This window comes from Gopherus evgoodei, chromosome 15 (assembly GCF_007399415.2).
Source record: "Gopherus evgoodei ecotype Sinaloan lineage chromosome 15, rGopEvg1_v1.p, whole genome shotgun sequence".
NCBI classification, from domain to species: domain Eukaryota; kingdom Metazoa; phylum Chordata; order Testudines; family Testudinidae; genus Gopherus; species Gopherus evgoodei.
The window spans coordinates 15,342,901-15,365,713 of NC_044336.1; the positions used below are offsets into that span (position 1 = coordinate 15,342,901).

Consider the following 22,813-nt stretch of genomic DNA (forward strand, 5'->3'; position numbering starts at 1 on the left):
AGGGGCGGTTTTGTATGGATTAACTAGGAGCCTGGAGACTGCAGGGGTGGTGAGTGGTTGTGGTTTTTTTTTTGCACCGGGATATCTGAGTGATGCACAAAAGAAAGAGGAACCTTCCTAGGCAGCTAGTTCCTGTTTCTGCAGCTCGGTGGAGACCTCTAGCATGGTACTGCTGGATGCAAAGCCATGCAAAAGGCGGGTGCGGGAGGCTCTCCCTTCCCTGTTCTTCCACCCCCCATTTTAATCAGAGGAATTTCAGATGCATTTTAGCTAGGCGGATCTGAGGCGTGCAAGTCCCACCCACCCCTGCCTCCGAGATAGCCGGCGCAGGGGCTGCACCCGGAATGGTGCCAGGCAGGCGACGTAGGAACATGCACATTAGAGGGAGGAGGGATTGGCTCCAGCCGTCCTCACGGATGTTTGTTTGCAGGCGACGGGATCGCGTTGCACGGAGAAAGGGAAAGCGTCATGATCATTTGTGCTGCTTTGCTCCGGGGAGGGGGGGGGAGGATTCTCCCCAGCTGGAGAGAAGAGCGTTTCCTTCAAAACTCTGCTGCTGCTGTTGTGCATTCAGCAAGGAACGTGCCCGGGATTGATCATGTGGCAGTAGCACGATCATGGCAGCTGTAAGACGTGGCAATAAGGAAGAAGTGTGCTAAGGATTTCTGCAGGGCAAGCTCTTCCCCGCAGAGACAGCACCAATTAGCCAGCGGAGGCAACTGATAGCGGACAAGGCAAATCCCTAATAGTGGGCAAAAGTGAAATGGTGATGTGAGCAGCGATGGAGTGGTGTAACTTGCCATTCCAGTGTGCAAAACCAGTGTAACATACACCCCAAGCGGGCAGACGGGCCTAGCTGGGAAACGGGGAAGGATGGTGGTGTTAAGGCGCTGGATTGGGACTCAGTTCCTGGCTCTGTCACAGACGTCCTGGGTGACTTTGGGTAGAGCCCTGCAAAGCTGTGGATAGCTGCAGACCATGCATGCAGATACAAATGTATCCATGCAGGGCTCTAACTTTGGGCAAGTCACTGCGTGCCTCAGTTCCCCATCTGTAAATTGGGCAGAAGAATAGTTCCTCCTATCTTTTGTCTATTTAGACTGTATGCTCTGTAGGGCACAGAATATGTGTATGTACAGTGCAAAATACAATGGGACTCCAGGCTCCATTAGGGTCTGTAGGTCACTCTTAATAATAACAACTGAGGTCACACATTTGTAGCTTCTGTAGGCTGAACTCACTGCACAGACCAGGGGTTCTTTGCATTCCTTCATTTTCTCACAGTCGGCCTGTTTGCCACCTCCCCGTCCTTTTGTATTTCAGACTCCCTCATGCCAGGGGCTATGTATGTGTCCCCATCCCCCACTTTCCTCCATGTCCCCCTTGTCCCTTTATGCCTCACATTTCTCCTTTCCACTCATACCAGGGTATCCCATTCTCCCTTCACCAGGGGTTCTGTGATCTCCCCATTTCTCCACATACTATGGGGTCTCTGTGCCCTTATTCCCTCCATTTCAGGGGTACCTATTCTCCCCCATGCTGTGGGATTCTCTGTGCTCCTCCATTCCCCCATGCTCTCCTCCCAGTACCAGGGTCCACATATTCCCCATATGAGGGGCTTTGTGTGCATCCCCTTCTACCTCATATCAGAGTCCTCCATTCTCTGCCCCACCCTGTGCCAGGGGATCTCTGTGTCCCCTAGTCTGCCAACATTATTATTTCTCTCCTTTCTGTCTGGGGGATAAATCATTCAGGGTGTCAATATGTTAAACTCTATTGGGAGGATGGGCAGAGATGTGATGCGGTACTGTTATGCTGGAAGGTGTTAATTGGGGCCATCAACCTGTTCTTTTATCTATAGACAATTGCAGAGGTGCTTGAAGCTGTGGCTTGGCTAAGCAGATGGCAGGCGCATTACGTGTCCCCTGCATGCCGCCTATCAATTTTCTGATTTTTTCCCCCAAACCAGTGGGATTCTGCCCAACAATGCCTAGAACATTCCCTGAAATTCTGGAATTGATTTGAATGCTGTGTCCAAAAGTTATTGTATTACATCCAAACAGAGAAATGCCCTCAGGTTGAGTGAGGTCTCCAATCCTCCTCAGCCAATTATTTTTTTTAATGATTTTTATTATTCTTAACAGCAAGCCGGAAGCTGTAAACAAACCCCCCCCCCAATTCCACACACCCCAGACTTTTGTACATCTCCCATTAGTTACTTTTCCAGCTCTGCACCTTGTCCACCTCCTCAGCATGTGAGTGACCCTCATTTTGCACACCCGCTGAATGAGAAATCAGTGCAAATTATACTCCTTTATCACTTACGCACACTTCCACCCAAACCATCACATATGGCTTTGCTGCATTTGCTGCACTCACTTACCTCAGGGCTCAGCATTCTTATTTTCTGTAGGTTTCTGCTGCTTTTCTTTTACTCTCTAGTTCTCTGAAGTTTGTGCAGATCACTGAAAAGCAGGCCAGACACTGCCCACCAAGCCTGTTCTAGTCTGGATCAGCTGCTCCTGGAATGATCAAATACAGTGCAATCAGGTTCACCTAGGACAGCCAGGGGCAGTGTTCTCCATCCTTCATTACAATCCTGAAGTACTGCAAGCTGCTGGAGGAAAAGCAGGAGGGGAATTGTGGAGAGAGTCACCTCCCTTTGATGTCCCAGAATAGACGAGGAAGAGACAGACAACTAGGAAGTGGCCAAGTCTGAAAAGAGCCCGCAAAGCAATCAGCTGTTTGTGCTTACAGTCTGTCCTTATGAGTTAGAGGAGACCTGGGTTCAAATGATTGTAAGCTCTTTGGGGTAGGGACCATCTTTTTGTTCTGTGTCCAGCATCTAGCACAATGGAGTCCTGGTCCATGACTGAATCTCCTAGGTGCTAAAATAATAATTGGCAATGCCAGTCTCTGGGCTGGGAGTTAGTTATTGAGCTGGCTGAGCCTAAGGTGAGGAAATGCCTTGTCTTGCTCAAGATCAATCCCTCGCTTCAGTTAAGGAATAGCATTGATAGACTCTGAAGCAGGGGTGGCTCCAGACACCAGCATGCCAAGCACGTGCTTGGGGCGGCAAGCCGCTGGGGGCGCTCTGCCGGTCGCGGCGAGGGCGGCAGGCAGGCTGCCTTCAGCAGCATGCCTGCGGAGGGTCTGCTGGTCCTGAGGCTTCAGCGTACCCTCCGCAGGCAAGCTGCCGAAGGCAGCCTGCCTGCCGTGCTTGGGGCAGCAAAATGCCTAGAGCCGCCCCTGCTCTGAAAGGAAGTTCATCCAGTCCTCCTTGGCTAAGCAGATAGTGGTTGTGATGCAAGGCCTCAAGAGTGGAGGGAACTTAATTCAGAAAAAAATGAGGATCCATAGAGGCTTGACTGGGAATCAGGGAAGGGAACAGGAAGAGGTCTCACCGACATGTAGGTGAGTATGTGAGAAGCTGTGTGTTTTGATACCTGCAATTGAGGTCAGGGGGCCAAACTCATCCCTGGCAGAAGTGGATGCATTTGGACTGATGTCAGTAGAACTGAGCCTAACCTATCAGTTAACCTGTCCCAAGATGTGTAGCGCTGCCCAGTCTCTGTCATCCTTGAGCGCACTGCAAGACTCACTACCAAAGATGCCAATTGGTTGATATAGTGATGTTTTTGGAGGAGGTACTGCCCTCGGTGTGGTAGATCTATATCAGACCACAGCAGTCCCCCCCCGCCCCTTCCCTGCTCACACACAATGGTGGAGAGTTATCTGCAGAATCATAGAAATGTAGGGCTGGAAGGGACCTCGAGAAGTCATGAAGTCCAGCCCCCTGCGCTGAGGCAGGACCAAGTAAACCTAGACCAGGTGTTTGTCCAACCTGCTTTTAAAAACCTCCACTGATGGGGATTCCACAACCTCTTATTCCAGAGCTAAACTGCCTTTATAGTTAGAATTTTTCCCTAATGTCCAGCCTAAATCTCCCTTGCTGTAGATTAAGCCCATTACTTCTTGCTCTGCCTTCAGTGGTCATGGAGAACAATTGATCACTGTCCTCTTTATAACAGCCTTTAATGTATTTGAAGACAGTTATTAGATCCTCTCAGTCTTCTTTTCTCAAGAAATGCCCATTTTTTAAAATCTTTCCTCACAGGTCAGGTTTTCTAAACCTTTTGTCATTTTTGTAGCTCTCCTCTGGACTCTCTCCATTTTGTCCACATCTTTTTTAAAGTGTGGCACCCAGAATTGGACACCGCACTCCAGCTGAGGCCTCAGCATTGCCAAGTAGAGCATGGAAATTACCTCCCTCGTCTTGGACGCAACACTCCTGTTAATACATCCCAGAGTGATATTGGTCTTCATCACAACTGCATCACATTGTTGGCTCATATTCAATGTGTGATCCACTATAACCCCCAGATCCTTTTCAGCAGTGCTACCACCTAGCCAATTATACGTTGCACTTGTTGTTATTTAATTTCATCTTGTTGATTTTCGACCAATTCTCCAATTTGTCAAGATTGTTTTGAATTCTAATTCTCACCTCCAAAGTGCTTGAAAAACTCTTCCCATCTTGATGTCATCTGCTATTTTTATAAGCCTACTCTCCACTCCATTAACCAAGTCATTAAGGAAAATATTGAACGGTACCAGACCCTGGACTGATCTCCGTGGGACTCCACTAGCTCTGTCTTCCTAGTGTGACAGTGAACCATTTGGTAACTACTCTTTGAATATGGTCTTTCAAACAGTTGTGCACTCTACCTTAGAATAATATTATCTAGACCACATTTCCCTAGTTTGCTTATAAAAATGTCATGTGGAACTGTGTCAAAACCCTTACTAAAATCAAGATATATCATGACTAATGCTTCCCTTCATCCACTAGGCCAGTAACAAATGAAAGAAAGAAATTAGGTTGGTTTGGCATGATTTGTTCTTGTCAGATCTGAGCTGGCTGTTACTTATAACCCTATTATCCTCCAGGTACTTACACTTGATTGTTTAATAATTTGTTCCATTAGCCTACCAGATACTGAAGATAGGCTGACTGGGAGTGTTTAATTTGTACTAAAAGACGTGCCAGGGCTCAAGCAATTTTTTTACTTTCATAATTGATGTGGCAAGCCCAGAGGTGCTGGGGCGATGATCTGCCAAGCCTAGAGATGCCAGGCTCAGCCCTGGCACAAATTAAGCTGACTGGTCTATAATTTCCTGGGTCCCTCTTTGTTCTCTATTTTAAAGACAGGTACCATGTTTGCCCTTCTCCAGCCATCTGGGACCTCACTCATCCTCCATGAGTTCTCAAAGATAATTGCTAATGGTTCTGAGATTGTTTCAGGTAGAAAGGACAGTGTATGTGTTCCTGGAAGAACAGTGGACATTTTGCATGCCTAAATGCTGTGATATGTATCAGAAGACTCTGGTCAATCCATGAGCAGCACTGACTGACTCCAAGGAGGCTCTCTACTAGAAGATGAGTGGTCACAGTTCAGAGGGCCTCATGGGCGATGGTGGAAAAGGGAAATGAAGGAGGGAGGGATAAGGAATTTCTTTCCTATTTCCTCCCACAGCCTCAAAAAAATCGGTAGCCGATTTGTAAGTCTCCTTCCTTCCTTTAATCAAGCTGCAAATGAGGATCAAGGATTGTTTGAGTATCCTGCATTGTTGAGTTAATATGATGGGTCTGACATCCATGCCTGGGACTCAGGTGATCCTGCACTCCAGCTCCTTTCCACAGGCAGTTTAATGAACAAATTAAAAAATCTTATCTATGAAAAATAATCGCATGTGAAAAAGATTCTGCTCCCAGCTACAAATCATCCTCATCTGTCTATACCAGGGGTAGGCAAGCTATGACATGGGTACCAAAAGTGGCACGGGAGCTGATTTTCAGTGGCACTCACACTGCCCAGGTCCTGGCCACCAGTCCAGGGGGCTTTGCATTTTAATTTAATTTTAAATGAAACTTTTTAAACATTCTGAAACCTTATTTACTTTACATACAACAATAGTTTGTTTATATATTATAGACTTTTATAAAAAGAGAGCTTCTAAAAAGGTTTAGAATGTATTATTGGCACGCGAAACCTTAAATTAAAGTGAATAAATGAAGACTTGGCACAGCACTTCTGAAAGGTTGCTGACCCCAGATCTATACGGTGTGGCTATTCTGAATGTGTGAATGATTGGATGCAAACTCCTAGATCATTAGAAGGTGATGGTCATGCCATGTGACTCTGGGAAGGTAATTTCCTCTAGATTTACACTGAGGTCTCAGATCTGATCTATGTCCTTGATGTGAGAAGGTAGTAAGGATTTCTAGACAGGTAATATGCAGGCAAAATCACCATTGAATTATGCCAGCTGAGGACCTGTCCACTGTTGTTTTGTAAGTTTGGTAAACTTTTTATTATTTTACAAGAATGAACTCGTTTAATCCAAGTCTTTAAAATGCAATTTACTTCCACCAGAGAGACGTACTTCTAGTCCAAGGAGCACTAGAAAATACAAAACATATTGAGAATAGATTTAAAGACAATTGTAAATGTAAAAATATATTCCCCTTTGCCATCTTAAAAATGTACTGTCCTCTACCAGGTGCTTAGTACCTCAGTTCAGAGCACATTTTTAACTGCTCAGTATTGACCAAATCCTTCCCTGATCTCGAATCATGTCAATCCATGCACTTGTGTGCAGAGCCAGTGACTTCAATGCATGGAGCTTATTGCAAAACTGTCTTTTACTTAATCAAAACTTTCTTTGAAATCAATGGAATGAAAACTCAGTGAGGCCCTTAGGATTTGGGCCTCAGTTAAGGTAGGAGAAAAGCAGGTTTTCTTTTTCTTTCTGCTAACCCTGCCTCCCCTTCCATCTTCCTGATGGATCTTCTGTACAATTCACAATCCTATTCCACACAAATGTTATTACCTCTTGGACGTGAAGGATTTCATGATGAATGGTGGCAAGATGGTACTGTTGATAAAGTTTGGGCCTCAGACCAGCTAAGCATGGGGCATGAAAGGAGAAACACAAAGACATATGGAATTGAGAGGGATAGGATGAGATGAGGAGGCAAAGGAAATGGAGGGAGAAGAGGCTACAATGAAGGTGAAGAAATGCTGGGCTGCTGGCCTACCAGAGGCGTGAGGAAGAGCAAGGAGATGAGAGATTCAGGCTGTGTCCTGTTAGCATGGAAAAATGTCCTTGGAGATGAAAGCAAAGAGAAGGGAAGATAAGATACAGGACACAACCAAGGGAGAGGGAAGAATGACAGATAAAGCAGGTGAAGGCAAAGAAGGAATGATGGAAAAAAGAGGAAGGGGAAAGAGACAGAGGAAAAGAAGCAGGAGATCAAATGAAGCAGGGAAAAGGCCAGGTGAGGAAGAGGGAAGGGGTGTAACAGAGAAGAGAAAGGTGACACAGGGAGATGGAAAAGGAATGATATAATTGGGAAAGAAGGAAAAGTGCTGGGAAATCGAGAGGAGGAGAAATGAAAAGGGAGGGAGGGAGCAACAGAAGGGGAAAGAGATTGAGAGAGGAGGGGATGAAAGGGAGAGAGGAGATGAGGAGGAAGAAAGACTGAAGGAGGGAGAAGAAAGTGTGGAGGTGGAACTGGCAGGGATGTAAAAGACAGAGGAGGAAGGATGATTACAGAGTGGAGGATCAGTTAGCAGTAAAAGGAGGAAAGGGGACAATGGGTAAGATCAGGGCCGGCTCCAGGCACTAGTTTATCAAGCAGGTGCTTGGGGCTGCAACTCCGGAGCCAGGCGCCACTTTCAGGTATTCGGCGGCAATTCAGCGGAGGGTCCCTCACTCCTGCTCAGAGCGAAGGACCTCCTGCTGAATTGCTGCAGATTGCAATCAGGGCTTTGTTTTTTGGTTTTTTTTTTAGGCTGCTTGGGGCGGCAAACCCCCTGGAGCCGGCCCTGGGTAAGATAGGGACTTTGAAGGGACATGTAGGAGAGGAGAAGGGTTGAGAGAGGACTGGGCTGTGGGGGAGAGGAGATGGAAAAAAAACTGGAATGGAGGAGAAAATTGGGTAGCACCAGAAATGGGAGTGAAGGCGGTGTGCGGGGGCAGAAAGGGATGGGGGAAAAACCAGCAGCGATGAAAGGACGGGAGGGAGCAGGCAGGGATGGGAGAGGAAGAGGGGCTATGTGTGGCAGCAGGGAAGGAGGGATGGGGAAGAGGAGGGGCTGTAGGGTCTGTCTGGGAGGGAAGGAGGGATGAAGGGAAAGAGGGAGGAGGGGCTGTGTGCTGTGGCAGGCGGGAGGGAAGGAAGGAGGGATGAAGGGAAGGGGAGAGGAGAGGAAGAGGGGCTGTGTGTGGAGGGGGAAGAGAGGAAGAGGGGCTGTGTGTGGCTGGGAGGGAAGGAGGGATGAAGGGGAGGAGGAGGGGCCGTGTGCTGTGGCAGGCGGGAGGGAAGGAAGGAGGGATGAAGGGGAGAGGAAGAGGGGAAGTGGGGCTGTGTGTGGCTGGGAGGGAAGGAGGGATGAAGGGGAGGAGGAGGGGCTGCGTGCTGTGGCAGGCGGGAGGGAAGGAGGGATGAAGTAGGAGGAGGGGCCGTGTGCTATGGCTGGCAGGCAGGAGGGAGGGGGGTCGGCAGGAGCATCTGCGAGGCTGGGTTTGACAGGCGGGCAGCGCCGCGGCAGCAGGTGAGGGTCGGGGATGGAGGCAGCGTAGGGAGAGGAGGAGGAGGAGGAAGGCGGCGAACGGCGCTGTTCGCGCTGCCGGAGGGGAGGAAACGGCCCTGCCGGTGTAACGTGTTACACCGGCCGCCGGGACTCGCCGGGAGGAGGGGAGCGGAGCCGGAGCCGGAGCCGGGTCCGGCCTCGGGCAGGTCCGGCCGGGAGGATGGGCAACGCCGACTCCAAGCTCAACTTCAGGAAGGCGGTGATCCAGCTCACCACCAAGACCCAGGTGAGGGGCCGAGCCGGGCTGGGCCGAACGGAGCGGGACCAGGTGTCCCGGGGAAACCGGGCCGGGGCCGGGGCCGGGATGTGCCTGGAGATCCAGGCCGGGGGGGCGCTCGTCGGGCCCCTCGCCCTAGCGCCTGGGCGGGGGGAGGCACCGGGAGAAGGGGCTGCAGCGATCATCGTGTCAGATGGGAAAATGGGGGCCGGGTCCGCCATGATCCGTGTGGGAGCCGCCTGGCCGGGGGGTCATTAAGGGAGGCTCCTGTGAGGTGGCTGGGGGGGGGTAAGGGCAGACTGGGGGGTCGGTTTAGGGGAGGACTGGAGGAGGCCCTTGGGGGGCTGGTTGGGGGACCCCCGAGGCTCCTGGGCAGGTGGGTGTTGGGGTGGATAGTGGGGGTGGCCCCTGGCGGGTGTTGGTTTCCGGGGAGACTCCTAGGAGGTTCCTCTGTGCATTTCCCGGATCCCCTGGAAGGAGGTAACCCTGCCCTTTAATAACAGCTGGGTTTCCTCAAAGCCCTGCATGGTGGCACCCCTCCTCCTTATGCTTTTAAATAGCACCCACCGGAAGGAATGCCAGTTGGGTGTTCCCAGATTCTAAAGCTGTCCCCCTCTGGGGCTTAGACTGGCAAGGGTGGAGGTAAGCCAGGATCCTTGGGGACTGGGCCTTGCAGGTAGAGGGGGCCTGGCTGGAGTTAGAAGGTAGCAGGGGGCAGTGCCAAGGAAGCCACTGCCCATGTGTCTGAGCCATTCTCATCACACGTCTTTCACAATATCCCTACATGTGTGCAACCCTGCCCGGCAGCCTGGATAAATAATATGAATTTTATAACTCCCCTAGAGCTTCTTCCCATAATAACTGCCTTCCAGGCACAGGTGAGAGTGACTAGGTGTAACAGCTGTTGGATGTTAGCACCATCCCACACACAGAGCCAATTAGCTTGCAGTACTGCTCATGGACAGAGGTGGAGAGTAGTAGTGCCATGTGATTTTTAACTTGAACCTGGGCAAGCATGAAAACCTGAGTAAATGGAAATTCTCTCTGGGAGAAAGGCACATTCACCAGTACACTGCTCCTTGTTATGCTATCTAGTTAAGAGTGTCTCCATTTTCTGAAGATTAGGATTGGAATTTGAGACCTGTGGTTTTAATGTATTGGTGCTAATCTACAGCCCTGCTGTTTCATATCTGCCGACTTGTAACAGCTGGGGGATTCTAGTTCTGAGGACCTAGTAACTATAGTTAGAACCAGGCTGTACAAATTTCCGTATATTGCTCTGTCAATGCGTTTCAACCCTGACCACCAGCAGCCCATACTATTCCACTGCTGAGCCTTCCCTGTCTTGAGATTGGCAATTATGTGCTAAATTGTGTGATGACTTTGTGACATGGATTAACATCCTGTTAGGACTCAGTTTTAGCTGTGATTAAATCTGTATATGAACTCATATCTTTAGAAGTTAGATGCATTTATTAAAATAAGAGAAATAGATGCTAATCAAATCTTATGCTTCAGGGCACCAGCTCACCACCATAGGGGTCAGTAAGGATTTTCACCCTATGCAACATCGCACAATTACGTAGGTGCATTATGTTTTTCTTTATTGTCCTCTGATGCATCAGACTTTGGCTACTGCCAGAGGCAGGTTACTGAGCTTGGTGGACCAATTTTCTGATCTGATAAGGTAGGTTCTGTCTTCTTAAGGCATTCAGTTCCTCAAGGGTTTAAATCAACAGAGGATTCCTCCACTTTTTCTCATGTCTCTGCATTTTCATATAGCCCCTTCAGGAGAATCCTGTCTGTTGGACAGGAGGTAGCTGAATGAAACTGGTGTAGCTGGTGTGATTGTTGTTAGTTTCCTTCTAATCCTGACACACTGCTGGGGAAGAGCTAAGAGCCGCTTGTATCAGAGGAGGATCACACCTGTGGTGCTTCAGTAGGTGCTCTATCTCTGTAGGTTTAAGGGGGAGAAGGAAGTAAAACAAATATCAGAACTGTATATTATAGGGAAGGTGGCTGCCCTGGTGAAGTAGCAGCTGTGGATCTTAGTTTGGGACCGAACTGAAGTCTTCTTTTCTTATGACAGCAGATAATGGGAGTCTAATGGAGGCAGCTCATGTTACTCTTTGGACTCTAGCATCTCTAAGCATTTCTGAGCTACAAAGGAGAGCTGCCACCCTGAAGGATTTCTGATGGCAGGGGGATTATGGATCCTCTACAACTAATTGGAGGTGATAGTGGAAGGAAAGGTGACTGGAGGAGAAGAGAAACAAGGGAAGGGTGGGGGAAGAGAGACTTATTAATAAAGGGGTGCAGAGTAAAGAGAAACATTTATGAACATAGGGGTCTAGAGACAAAGATTTGGTTTGGGGAATGAATAACAAAGAGAGAATAGCTTCATTTTGGTGCTAATACAGTCATAGATTCCAAATCCGTACAATTCTGGATTCTCCTTCCACCATTTGAAAGTGTGTTTGTAGAAGGAGAGATTGCAAAATGAATGAAACCCTTGCCCCTCCATCACCTAATCTTGTCATATCTGGAGCTTACAAATAAAGCTCTAAGCATGGCAATCACCTGTACTGTAGGCCCAGAAGGCTGCGTGGCTCCTCTGGTTTGTTGACATATGTCGTGAGATAAAGTTCACGGTGACGCTGAATAAAACAAAGACAATCTATGTTCTTGGCTGGATTTGTTAGAGGCATCTGTAGAAATGTAGGTGAGACGTATGCCATGCGGAAAAGAGGGTGGGGTAGTGAAACGCCCATATTTACATACCTGAGAAGGGCACTGGTGTTTGCATGCGCGATATGCAACACTGGGCTTTCTTGCAATCTTTTGACCTTATAGAGGCAACAATCTCTGTGTAACCTCCCAGTCCACTGAGTTGCTGGAATTAAAAACAAAATGTTGGGTTGGTTTGGATAGTTTCCCCACAGGTATTTACCCAAACTAAGCTCTGCTCTCTCAGCAGCATATGTACTCTTTCTACTTTCTCTTCTAACACTGGGCAGCAGGACAAATGGAAGTTTACATTTCATTAAATCACTAGTAACTTAAAACCTTTAGCTGAGCAAGCAGGAAAGCACAATTGTGGTATTCTAAGGCTTTGATAGCAGGAAATGATCCAGCTAAGAACAATGTTCAGTCACTGGTTAAAAAGAGTCCCGATTTGGCCCAAGTTTAGATTTTTGTAAAAACAAGCTTTTCTAAACTGGAAACATTTCCATTAATTATAATTAACTTCCCCTGGAGTCAGTTTTTCTAAAAATCAACAAATACACATTTCCTTTCAACCCAAACAATGTGGGGTCCAGAACCTGAAAGTGAAATTGACTGTAAACAAAAATGAAATTGACTTAATCCATTTTAATGGCAAGAAAAATGCTAAAAGCCAATAAATAGCATAAAGGGTGAAAAGTACATTGGATTTTCAAAGTGCTTTCAGTTCCAATTATATAAATTGGTGGTAGTCACATAGGAAAGATATTTGTTTATAGTGCTGGTATACCTGCATTATAATCAGATCTGTTCCCTGAGCCGTTTAGATAATTGGAATTTATCTAGATATGATTTTTAAGTTGTTAATGCCCATTTAATAATACTACTTGTGCCTTTCATCTGAGTGTCTGGGGATGCTTTACCATCATGAATGAACTATCCTCACTGCCCCTGCAACACTCATGTTACTTAGATGGTATTTTACAAATGGATACTTTGAAGCACAGAGAAGTTGCGACCTGACAGGGTATCACAACAAGTCAGTTGCAGAGCTGGGAATCAAACCTAGGAGTGCTTTAATCATTAGACAAATTAACTCTCCCTCTTCCTAAATAGATTAGTGATAAAATTGTCTTTAAAGTTTCAAGAAGTGATCAGTTGATAATATAAAATTCATGATCTTCTGACATTTTCTTGTCATGTTTTATTGCCAGCCATGTAACTGTTTTTAAAGAGATGAGAAGGAACAAATGGGGGAAAAAAAACCAAACATTTGAGTCTTTCTCACACTGGTGTGCATCCGCCATATCTTGATAAAGTGTTAATCTGAGCCTGATAAGATAATGCCTTGTGTCTAAAGAGAGATCAATTTAGTAATCTATTAACCTGGTTCTGAAAATTTCCAGGCAACTCAGTCTTGGCTTCATCAAAAGAAAATCTTGAATGCATGGGTTAGCCTTTCATCTGTCAAGTGCACCTGTGCTTTTCGGACTATATTTTTTTATACAGCTGGCATTTATCTAGGTCCCTGCCAAAGTTCCATCAGCCTGTATCATGAGGAGCCTGCCATGAGCCTCCTCAGGAGCCTGTATTATGGCCACCATTCTTTTGGTAGTGGAGAACTACTAGTAAAGGGCTTTCTATGGAATCTCTCCATGCTGTTCAATTGTTGACTGAACGGGGCACTGTTGTGAAGCTCAAGATGCTCTTCCCCCATAACTACCCCCCAAAATGAATGCAGCCTCTGGCCTGGGGAGCTAAAATCAAAGTGGGCGCTCTCCAGGGCCGGCGCAACCCATTAGGCGACTGGGCACTAACATTTGGGGGGCGGTGACCGCAGCGGCTGGATGTTCGGCCGCCACGGTCATCAGCGCCATTTCGGGGGCGGGACCTTCTGCCACCTCTCTCGGGGGTGCCATTTCGGAGGCGGGACCTTCCACCACCTAGGGCGCCAAAAAGGCTGCTGGCGCGCCTGGCTCTCTCACTTGGGAATATTAGCACTAGGTCCATCCATAGACCTGTTTTAACCTTGGGTGTGCACCCTGGGTCAAAAGCAGGGACCTATACATGCCTATTCATTGCCACAAATTAACCATCAGGCTGTCCAGGCTACAGGGCAGATGGGATCTCTGGAGCCCTTTTTCATGGAGCTCAGTTAGGTGTTCCAGGGTGACTTCAATAGTCTTCACATTGCAGTTCTCCTTCATTTCATCTCTATGGGGTTGCAGAGACTGTCATCTCTTTGGTGTTTTTGTGGGTACAAGAGGAGAGGGTGGTGTCTACCCTTAGCATAAACAAGGCAAGTTACTTCTTGGGGCCCTGGATTTTTGATGTCCCCTGTATCTCCATCATGTCATGGCCTTATCTGTCTTTTTGACAGTGGGATTGATGGGGGAGACTGCTCATGGACTAATTCCCTTCAACCCACCCCTGGACTTGAGGGCGGTGATCAGTTATGATTTATTTTATTATTTGTATTGCTGTTGCATGAAGGAGCCCTAGTCATGGGAGAGGATCCCACTGTGCTAGGTGTTGAATAAACACAGAACAAAACATGGTCCCTATCCCAAAAAAGTTTATATCCAAATAGACTGGATATTTGCAGCAGTGAGAGGGGAGACAGTGGACAAGAGACAACAGGTGGATACAGAAGTCAGGCAAGTGGCTGACTGAGCTTGCAGATTACCCTCTGTAAGGGCTTGTCTACACAGGGATGCTCAGGGAAATTAATCTGAACTGAATTTAAAGTAGATTAGTTAAACTGCATTAAACCCCTGTGTGGACACACCCATTCAGAATTAAATTTGTGGATTAAACTAAACCAGATTAAGGCCACTTTAATTCTTGCAAATTGTAAAGCCGGTTCTGAGCTAAGCTGAATGGATTCTTGGGGACATTTTATTTAAAGGAATAACTCCACAGCAATGCTGAGTACTGGCATTTGAGATAAGGTGGTAAATGTTGACTCTGACTGAGGTCATGTATGATGGTGTCTGAGTGACAGCAAATTAGGATGTCAATGATGACAATAACAGGTGAGTGGGGCAGTACCCCAGGGCTTTCCTGTTTACAGGCTATTATTCGCACAGCTCTATTCTTCTGTTTCCTGTGACGTGTCCTGTTTGCACAGGGATCCTTTCCAGGGCTGTGATTTAGTGTTTGATAACTGGCAGGATCACTGACATCCAAGCTGCTTCCTCTTTGAATTCCCGCAATAAAAAAACCCAAACCCAAACTCTTAATGCCAAACTAAGACTGAGAAATAAGACAGAAAACATGCAGGAAACTTTCAATAAAGGTGCCTAGTATAATTGCTGCTTTAACCCTGTGCATTCATCTCCCCTTGCCCTCTCGCCACACCCTTCGCAACCATGTTTACCCTCTGTATCTGTGTCGGAAATAGCAATCCTCTCCACCCCACCCCCATGTGCCACATCAGCCTTAACTCTGCCCACTGTACTCTCAACAACTACTTCAGGCTCCAACAACCCTCTCTTTATCACTTTACCCTGGAAAGCTCAGCTTAGACAGCTGCATATTTGTTCTGCTGGCTGTCTCCTTTTAGGGAATTGCAGCAGGGGCAGCCTGTGTATTGACTTCAGGCCTTTTCTGTCCAGATGACCTAAGGTTGTGCTCTCAGAGGATAGACCTGGCTGTTAGTCCTGTAATACTAGGTTTTTGCTGCAATGTGACCCCACTGATAATCACCTGCTGTTCTTTGTCTCCCAGGAGCAACACAGCTCATTTGCAATGTGTTGAAGGCAAGTCTGGCACTCTGTTGTTTGGTGCACTCTACCATGCTGTCTTACTGTTCAGGACCAAGAATGCCTTGATTGTTTTGAACTGTGTGCTTGTTCTGAAGAGTTAAGGCTGCTGAAGTTTATAGCAACACCAGTGGGGATGCTGAGCCTTGTGAAACAGGACTGCCCAAACATCCTTTTACAAAGGCCCTGTGTGCACACATAAGCCAGCTTTGTGAGCCGATCTGCAATGTGCCTAAATATTTCTATCAGGGTTTCAGATTTAAGATGCTCATGATGGGTGAGTGAAGCAGCCTTCTGATCCTCCTCAACTCCCAACTTTAGAAACCAGATAGCAGGGCACCTGGTGAACTCAATCATGGTTTGGGCCAATTGCTATTTAATCCCCACTGAGAATCTCTCTGTCTCTGGAAGGAACCCCGAAAGGTCATCAAGTCCAGCCTCCTGCCTTCACTAGGAGGACCAAGTACTGATTTTTGCCCCAGATCCCTAAGTGGCCCCCTCTAGGATTGAACTCACAACTCTGGGTTTAGCAGGCCAACGGTCAAAACCAAAGTCTCTGTAAAGATCAAGTAGTGCTCTGTCAAGGGGATGAGCATACATATATTGAGCAATACTTGGAGGGGAGGCCCCTAAGAAAAAGCCAGGCGCTGCAGGAAGTGGTGTTAATGACTCGGTAAAGTGAACTCTTTCTCCAGTGTCCCAGGATGGTACTAGTGAGTGCTATGGTGCTGGTGCCACCTGCTTTGAGGTGATGTAAAATTAACCTCTTGCAATTATGAAGGAACCAGGAAATGGTGTGTTAATGTAACTCATTGGGCAGTCGTCACGTTAGCATTAGTGCTTTGATCAAAATTACAGCTGCTATTCCACCTCCCTAAGTTTCCCTTGTAGTTTCGGTTGAATATGTTATATTTCACTTCCTGTCTTAAACTGATCTGCACTTGTTGTGCATTGTAAAACAGCAACTATGTGCCACCCCAGAGATGGCTGCATTTCAGTGCTAGATGAAGTGATTATATAGTTTGGAAAAGGTTTGGAATCCTTCCGCATGGCAGGTGCTATAGAAATGTAAGATATTGTGTGTGTTACACAATTAGGGCTAGAGATATTCAAGAGTTCAGGGCCAGAATTTCAAGTGCTCAGCTCCCTTTTATGCATGTAAATAAGGCTCAGATTTCTGCACCCAGAAGCTCCCACTGAAACACTTGTGGGCAAATTTTCAAAACAGCGCAGCACCTATGTGCGACTAATAAGCTGAGCTCTATTGCAGAGCTGGCCCTAAACTCACGAGCATTTACAGTGATCTCCTATGGGACGCAGCATGCTGGATTCTTTGGAAAAATCCCTTGAAAGGGGTCTGATGGAGACTTACTGGGCGGCTCATTTGTTAAAATGAAAAGGGTTTCCGTACTAGCGCAGTCAGTCACCTGTGTCTAAGGACCTTCTTTCCTAGGTTGGAGAGAGCCTGGAGGATTCATTTCATGGCTGGCAGGAGCAAGACAAGGGCAGTGATAATAGGAAGGTTCTTGGCATCAGTGTGTTACGAAACAAAACCACAATGAAATGAACCTGCTCTACCAGTTTTGGCTCTGCTCGCCTGCTCCTCTTGCTTTCTGGCCTTTGGGTTTTAATGACACATCACCTGTACAGAGCTCTTAAGTGCCTCTGAGGTTAGGGCTGCTAGTTCAAAAGGTGCTCCCTCCTCATATCCGGCTAGAAGAATGTGAATCTGAGTGCTTCCCTCTGTCTCAGTGTGAAGAAGGCAGCCCCTAATTGAGGATCCTTGCATGCACTTAGAAACTTGTTGCAAAGGCGGACAAATTAACAATGAATTGTAGCAGATGTTGGGAAAATGTTTAAATTAAACTCACGTTAATCTTTTCCCCCCTGCACTGCAACACAATGGAACCACTCACTGCACGTAACAAGCATGGTTAGGCAAGAGCTGTTGTTTGTCTTTGAGTTTTTATTACGTCAATTGCAGGAGGCACCAGGCACCCTCTATCCCTAACCTAAGGGTCAGGAATGTTTAGCCAAGCTGGCGTTCTGACTGACTGAGCACTCCTTCTTCGTGTGTTTTGATGCTGGAAATTCCCCTTGGCTTCTGATGATCCAGTAATATTGTACACTTGCATACCATCTCCTGTTCAAGGAGCTCCCATTGCTTTACAGCCTCACAACACTCACTTGTCCAGCAAGGGGCAGAAAAACATATATTATCTTAATTTGACAGATGGGGAAACTGAAGCCCATTGGTTAAGTGTGTTGCTTCAAGTCACACAGTAAGTTGGTCGCAAAGCCAGGCGTAGAATCTTAGAAATGTAGGCATGGAAGGGGCCTCAAGAGGTCACCTAGTGCATCCCCCCACACTGAGGCAGGATTAAATATACCTAGAGCAGGACATAGACCCCAGGAGTCCTGACTTCCAGACCTCTAATCCTGGTACTGAGTTCTTATGTCCATTGGCTGCAGCCACTCACATGCCTCTTATGGCTGGGTTTTGGGCACTTTTAAATGAGATGTTCCCATTTCTTTTTCATAGTGTGGATCATGTCTTCATAGGGATGGTGTCTCTGAGAGGGGACCTGATATCAGTTTTCAGGTATCTAAAAGGGTGTCATCAGGAGGAGGGAGAAAACTTGTTCACCTTAGCCTCCAATGATAGAACAAGAAGCAATGGGCTTAAACTGCAGCAAGGGAGATTTAGGTTGGACATTAGGAAAAAGTTCCTAACTGTCAGGGTAGTCAAACACTGGAATAGATTGCCTAGGGAAGTTGTGGAATCTCCATCGCTGGAGATATTTAAGAGTAGGTTAGATAAATGTCTATTAGGGATGGTCTAGACAGTATTTGGTCCTGCCATGAGGGCAGGGGACTGGACTCGATGACCTCTCGAGGTCCCTTCCAGTCCTAGAGTCTATGAGTCTATGATATCACTGTTCCAGTCTCGAGTCCCATGGACCATCTCCAATCTCAGTTGTCATCACATAACATCTTTGTGGCTACAATGGCAGCCGCTTACGTGGAAGAATAACATTAGCAAAGTGGTCAGTGTAATTTCAGCTTCTCTAATGTGACTTAGAAGCTGGGAGCGAGAACAAGAGTGACTACCATGGACAGCCACCTCTCTATGGACCACAGCAAGTGTTCCGCAGTGGTCCATGGAGCAGTTTGAAAACTGTTGCTTTGCACCAAATAGAAACATGCTTCCCCAGATGGAGGTTCAGCAATGAGGATTCTGTGTCATATTAAAACCTAGGTTCTGATCGTGCAATTGGATTCACATGGTCAGATCTGGGCACCTTCATGGAGCCCCATAGACTTTGGTGTGTTTCCACAGGAGTCCACGGGTCCATGTGGTTCCAGTTGTGGGATCCAGGGCCTTTGTGTGCATCGGTCATGATCGTCACAGTTTTATCAAAGACTAACCCTGAGTGGGTAGCAGGTCTGGGTGGGAGCCATACACGGAGCCTCAAAACAACAGTGATGGTGCCGCGTCAGGCAACAGGTACAGCTGACTTATTTTTGGTTCATTTATTTGAATGTTTCTGTGGAGAGGTGGATTTTTTTTAAAGAATATTTTTAACCAAGTAAACCTTGACCAACCTCTTTCACACTGCACAGTATAAATACTCAAGTAGGTGAATATCGCTTCTGTATTTAAACCTTGTAAGCATTGTTGAATTGGATGGTCGCTCCCAGGCCATGGATTAGTTAAGGATGCCTTCACTTGTGGCGAGGCTTTTCTGCAGTGAGTGGCAGGGCTTCTGAGTGGTGAGTGATGTTTGGATTTGAGGTGGATGAAATGTTGAGCCCTTTCTGAGCTCTTCAGAGCTCTGTGCTCACTTACTTCCGATGCTCAGAAGAGTCCTGTGTAACAGTGGCACCTTCTTGCTCTACATATAGTGTCTGCTCCCTGCAGCCCCAACCCTTCCACAGCTTGGTGAGTTCCTACGCAGGCAAGTCCTTGCACTGATTGCAGTGGGAAGGGCTGCATATCTGGGCCCTGTGGCTCTCCGGTTCACTAGTGAAAAACATGGCAGTTGTTTCACTGCTGACAGTTATCCTCGTTAGCCCTGTAGATCCAGTACAGCTACAAGAGAGAGAAGTGGAGTCTAATCTGCTTTGTTCATCATCACTTAACCTGACCTGCAAATTTTAGCATCTCTATTAGTGGTGGTGATGCAAGCGGCAGAGCGAACACGGCTTGAAGAATCATTGTTCTGACTTACAGACCAAGTGTCCTCAGTTTATAAGTGTTTGCGAGGGAATAAGATTGGAACCCAACACTATCAGTTGCACAGAGTCACTTTTCTGAGTATAGATGGACATTATGGGGAAACCTGACAAACTGCTCTTGTTTCCAAGGATGAGAACTCCTGTTCTAACCTCTGTAAAAGGACTTGGAGAAAAATATGTGCTCCCATCTTCTGAAAGGGAGACAGCAGTGCTGGGAAGAGAGGAATGTCCCCTCCTCATAGAGCCTGCAAACTGGATAAGGAGAATTGTGTTTCCAGATGTGGAGCAGACATGTTCCTTTGGGGCAGCGAGCTATCAGACTGCGATAACTTGATTGTTTTGTACAGTACTTTTGCCCACTTTACTGTTGCCTTATCCTCCCCTTCTCAGCCCCAGTGTCTCATCCACTTGTTGCACCTTGGCATGACATAGATTGTAAGCTCTCTGGGGTGGGGGCTCTCATTTTCCCCTGTGTCTCTAGCCCAAAGAGCCCTGATCCCTCCCCTGAGGCATTACTGCAATACAGACAATAGCAGGTGAGTACTCAGAGCTTCCTCCATATGTCCAGGAACTGGCAAAGTGCAAAGAGCAGCTCAGCTCTCATGCTTTGAAAGTCATTGAACCTGGCATGTGCATCGTAGGTTGCAGACGTGCCATTCTGTACGTGGACTCATGCTCGTGTACTGTCTCTTTTGGTTCTCATTAGGACTGGCCCCTTAAAAGACTCAGAGAGTCCTACATTGGTACAAATGATACAAATGTGCCATGTAAAGAGCCTGCCTGTGCCCATTGGGCCTCACCAACATAAACACAGGTATAATGTATATACCATTTAGTAGTTCGGGATCCAACTACAGCTGTGTGTTATAACAGTTGAGGCTTTGGTACCAAGAGATGCCAATATACAGTATAGTACTGATGGATTGATACCAGTGCATATTCTCTCCTTCCAGCTCCTGAGCACTGACCAGGTCTGGCTTGGCCCCATCGCTGAGCAAGTCAGAATGGCTTGTGTTTGGCCCCCGTAGAATGAGCTCGTCCTCTGTTTCCTTGCTGTCCATACCTGTAACTCTGGATTTGTCTCTTCACAGCCTGTGGAGGCAACGGATGATGCCTTCTGGGACCAGTTCTGGGCAGACACTGCAACTTCGGTGCAGGATGTCTTTGCCCTTGTGCCAGCTGCAGAAATCCGAGCAGTGAGGGAAGAATCTCCTTCTAACTTGGCCACTCTGTGTTATAAGGTAAGGTGCCTTCTCCTTCTCACCTGGAATTAGTGGGAGTCATTCCTATGCAGAGTCCAATGCTGACATGGATCATAGGTGTTGAGCTGATCTGCACAAGGGTTAGTTTCACAAATAGGCACCTCTCGCTTACATTACCATCGTGCCTAGGAATCACGAACAAGAATCCCATTGTACTGGGCACTCTACAAACACAGGACAACAAGACAGTCCATGGTGCTGCTTTCTGTGATTAGCAGCTCCTCATATGTTTGCCAAGTCCAGACTTGGCATTTATGAGTATCAACCATATGAAAGAGTAAATGGTTGTAGCAGAAATGCTTGTTGGTTTTGGAGCAGATACAAAAGTGATCCAAGTCCTTGCAAATTCCATTCCTTACCCTACTCGCTGTGATCCTTTTCAGGGCTGCTTGCCCCTTTATCCTCCTGAGGTTTAACTGCAGCTCCCCTCTCTGCCCTGCAGGGCATGGGCAGTTTGTTCACGTTTCCTCTTCTGGTTTACCACAAACCACAGCTGGTATTTGATCAGTTCAGTCATCACCCATCACCTCCCCAACTCTTGGTTTAAACATAGGCTGCCATATACTTAAGGATCCTGGCATGCAAGCATTGTGTATCCTTGGTGGATCCAGTACTCTTGCTTTCTCATCAGAACATCTGATTGCTGCTCAACAGCAATCTCAGCTTCTGGAACATAGGAAGTCCCCAAAGGTTTGAGTTAACTATGGTGTTGGTCATCCTAAAAATGCCAAAGATGAATAAATATGGGAAAGAATTTTGAGCCTCTGTGTCCACAAAGAGTCTTAAGCCTATTTCCCCATTTCACTGCCCTGTCTCCTTTGGCATTAGCACTAGAGGTGGAATGTTTTTTCATTGAAAAACACTGATTTGTCGAAACAGAAACAATTAGTGAGAAAGCGTCAATTTCAGTGAATCTCCCGATTCAAAACATTTTTGGAAGAAGTAGTTCTGAAATTGTCAAGGTGTCCCATTTTTGACACTGTCAAAACAAAGTTTAGTTTTGCATAGACTCTAAAGCCAGAGGGACCACTGGGATCCTGTAGTTTGACCTTCTGCATAACACAGACCATAGAGGCCTTCCCTGAATCAATTCCTGTTTGAATTAGAGCAGATCTTTTACAAAACATCCAATCTGGATTTGAAAATTGTCTGCTTTGATTCCAAATGACTATTTGTTCTGAAATTTCAGTTAATTTACACTAAAAGTTCAAAAACAATAAGAAGATCTAAATTGATGTGAAACATTTTGAATGACTCAGAGTGAATGTTTATTTTCCTTCTTTCCCTCCCGCCAAGATTTTGACTTTTCCCATCCCAAAACGGGACGACAAATTTTGAAATATCAAATTCTTGCTGGATGGGAAAACCATTTCCCATGCAGCTCTATTAGCATTTCCCTTGATGCTTTTCTGTTGGCCTTGCCCTCTTGGCGTGTGCAACACAAGGGACATCTATTCATATTTCTTTCAGTGCCAGAGCTTGTCAGTTGTCAAGCCAATAGGACATGGCTTGCTGCTGGTGCTTGGGGAACAGTCTGGTCAGCAAGACTTAGCCTGCTTAGCAAGGCCTTGGCACTAATAATGCTTCCAGCTCTTGCAGCACTATGGTTTGCACCATGCCAACAACCACCATCTTCAGAAATAATTGAATGCAGATCTAGCAGAGCAGCACTTGACAACCGTTTCCCACCATGGCTGCTGTTAGCATGGTTTCCTTTTCCAGTGTAGATGGACTATAGACTTCTGAGAGAACCGTGCTGTGCTTTTGACGCCACACTTCATTCCTCACAAAGCAACTCTATGGTCTGTTCTACCCAATAGAGGCTAATGAGTTGAGAGACCTGGTTCCAGCATGGTTGTCCCTCCAGATGGTAAAGGATGGTTAGCTCTTGTGATGCAAGTGGGAGCTAAGTGCATTATTTTAACCATGTTTCTGATCTATGCAACA

The 22,813-nt window shown here is 46.8% G+C and overlaps 1 protein-coding gene across 2 annotated transcripts in view; it reads left to right on the top strand.

Moving 5' to 3' along the window:
• The first annotated feature begins 8,606 nt into the window (after positions 1-8,606).
• Positions 8,607-22,813, top strand: part of HID1 (HID1 domain containing) — a 44,971-nt gene continuing 30,764 nt past the window's right edge. Inside the window, exons 1-2 of one of the 2 annotated variants that reach the window (XM_030534363.1) lie at positions 8,607-8,886; positions 20,696-20,845. In XM_030534363.1, the coding sequence (XP_030390223.1) occupies positions 8,821-8,886; positions 20,696-20,845 (216 nt within the window). In that variant the 5' untranslated portion in view covers positions 8,607-8,820. The remainder of the gene's footprint in view (positions 8,887-20,695; positions 20,846-22,813) is intronic. The other variant, XM_030534364.1, reaches the window with a different exon arrangement.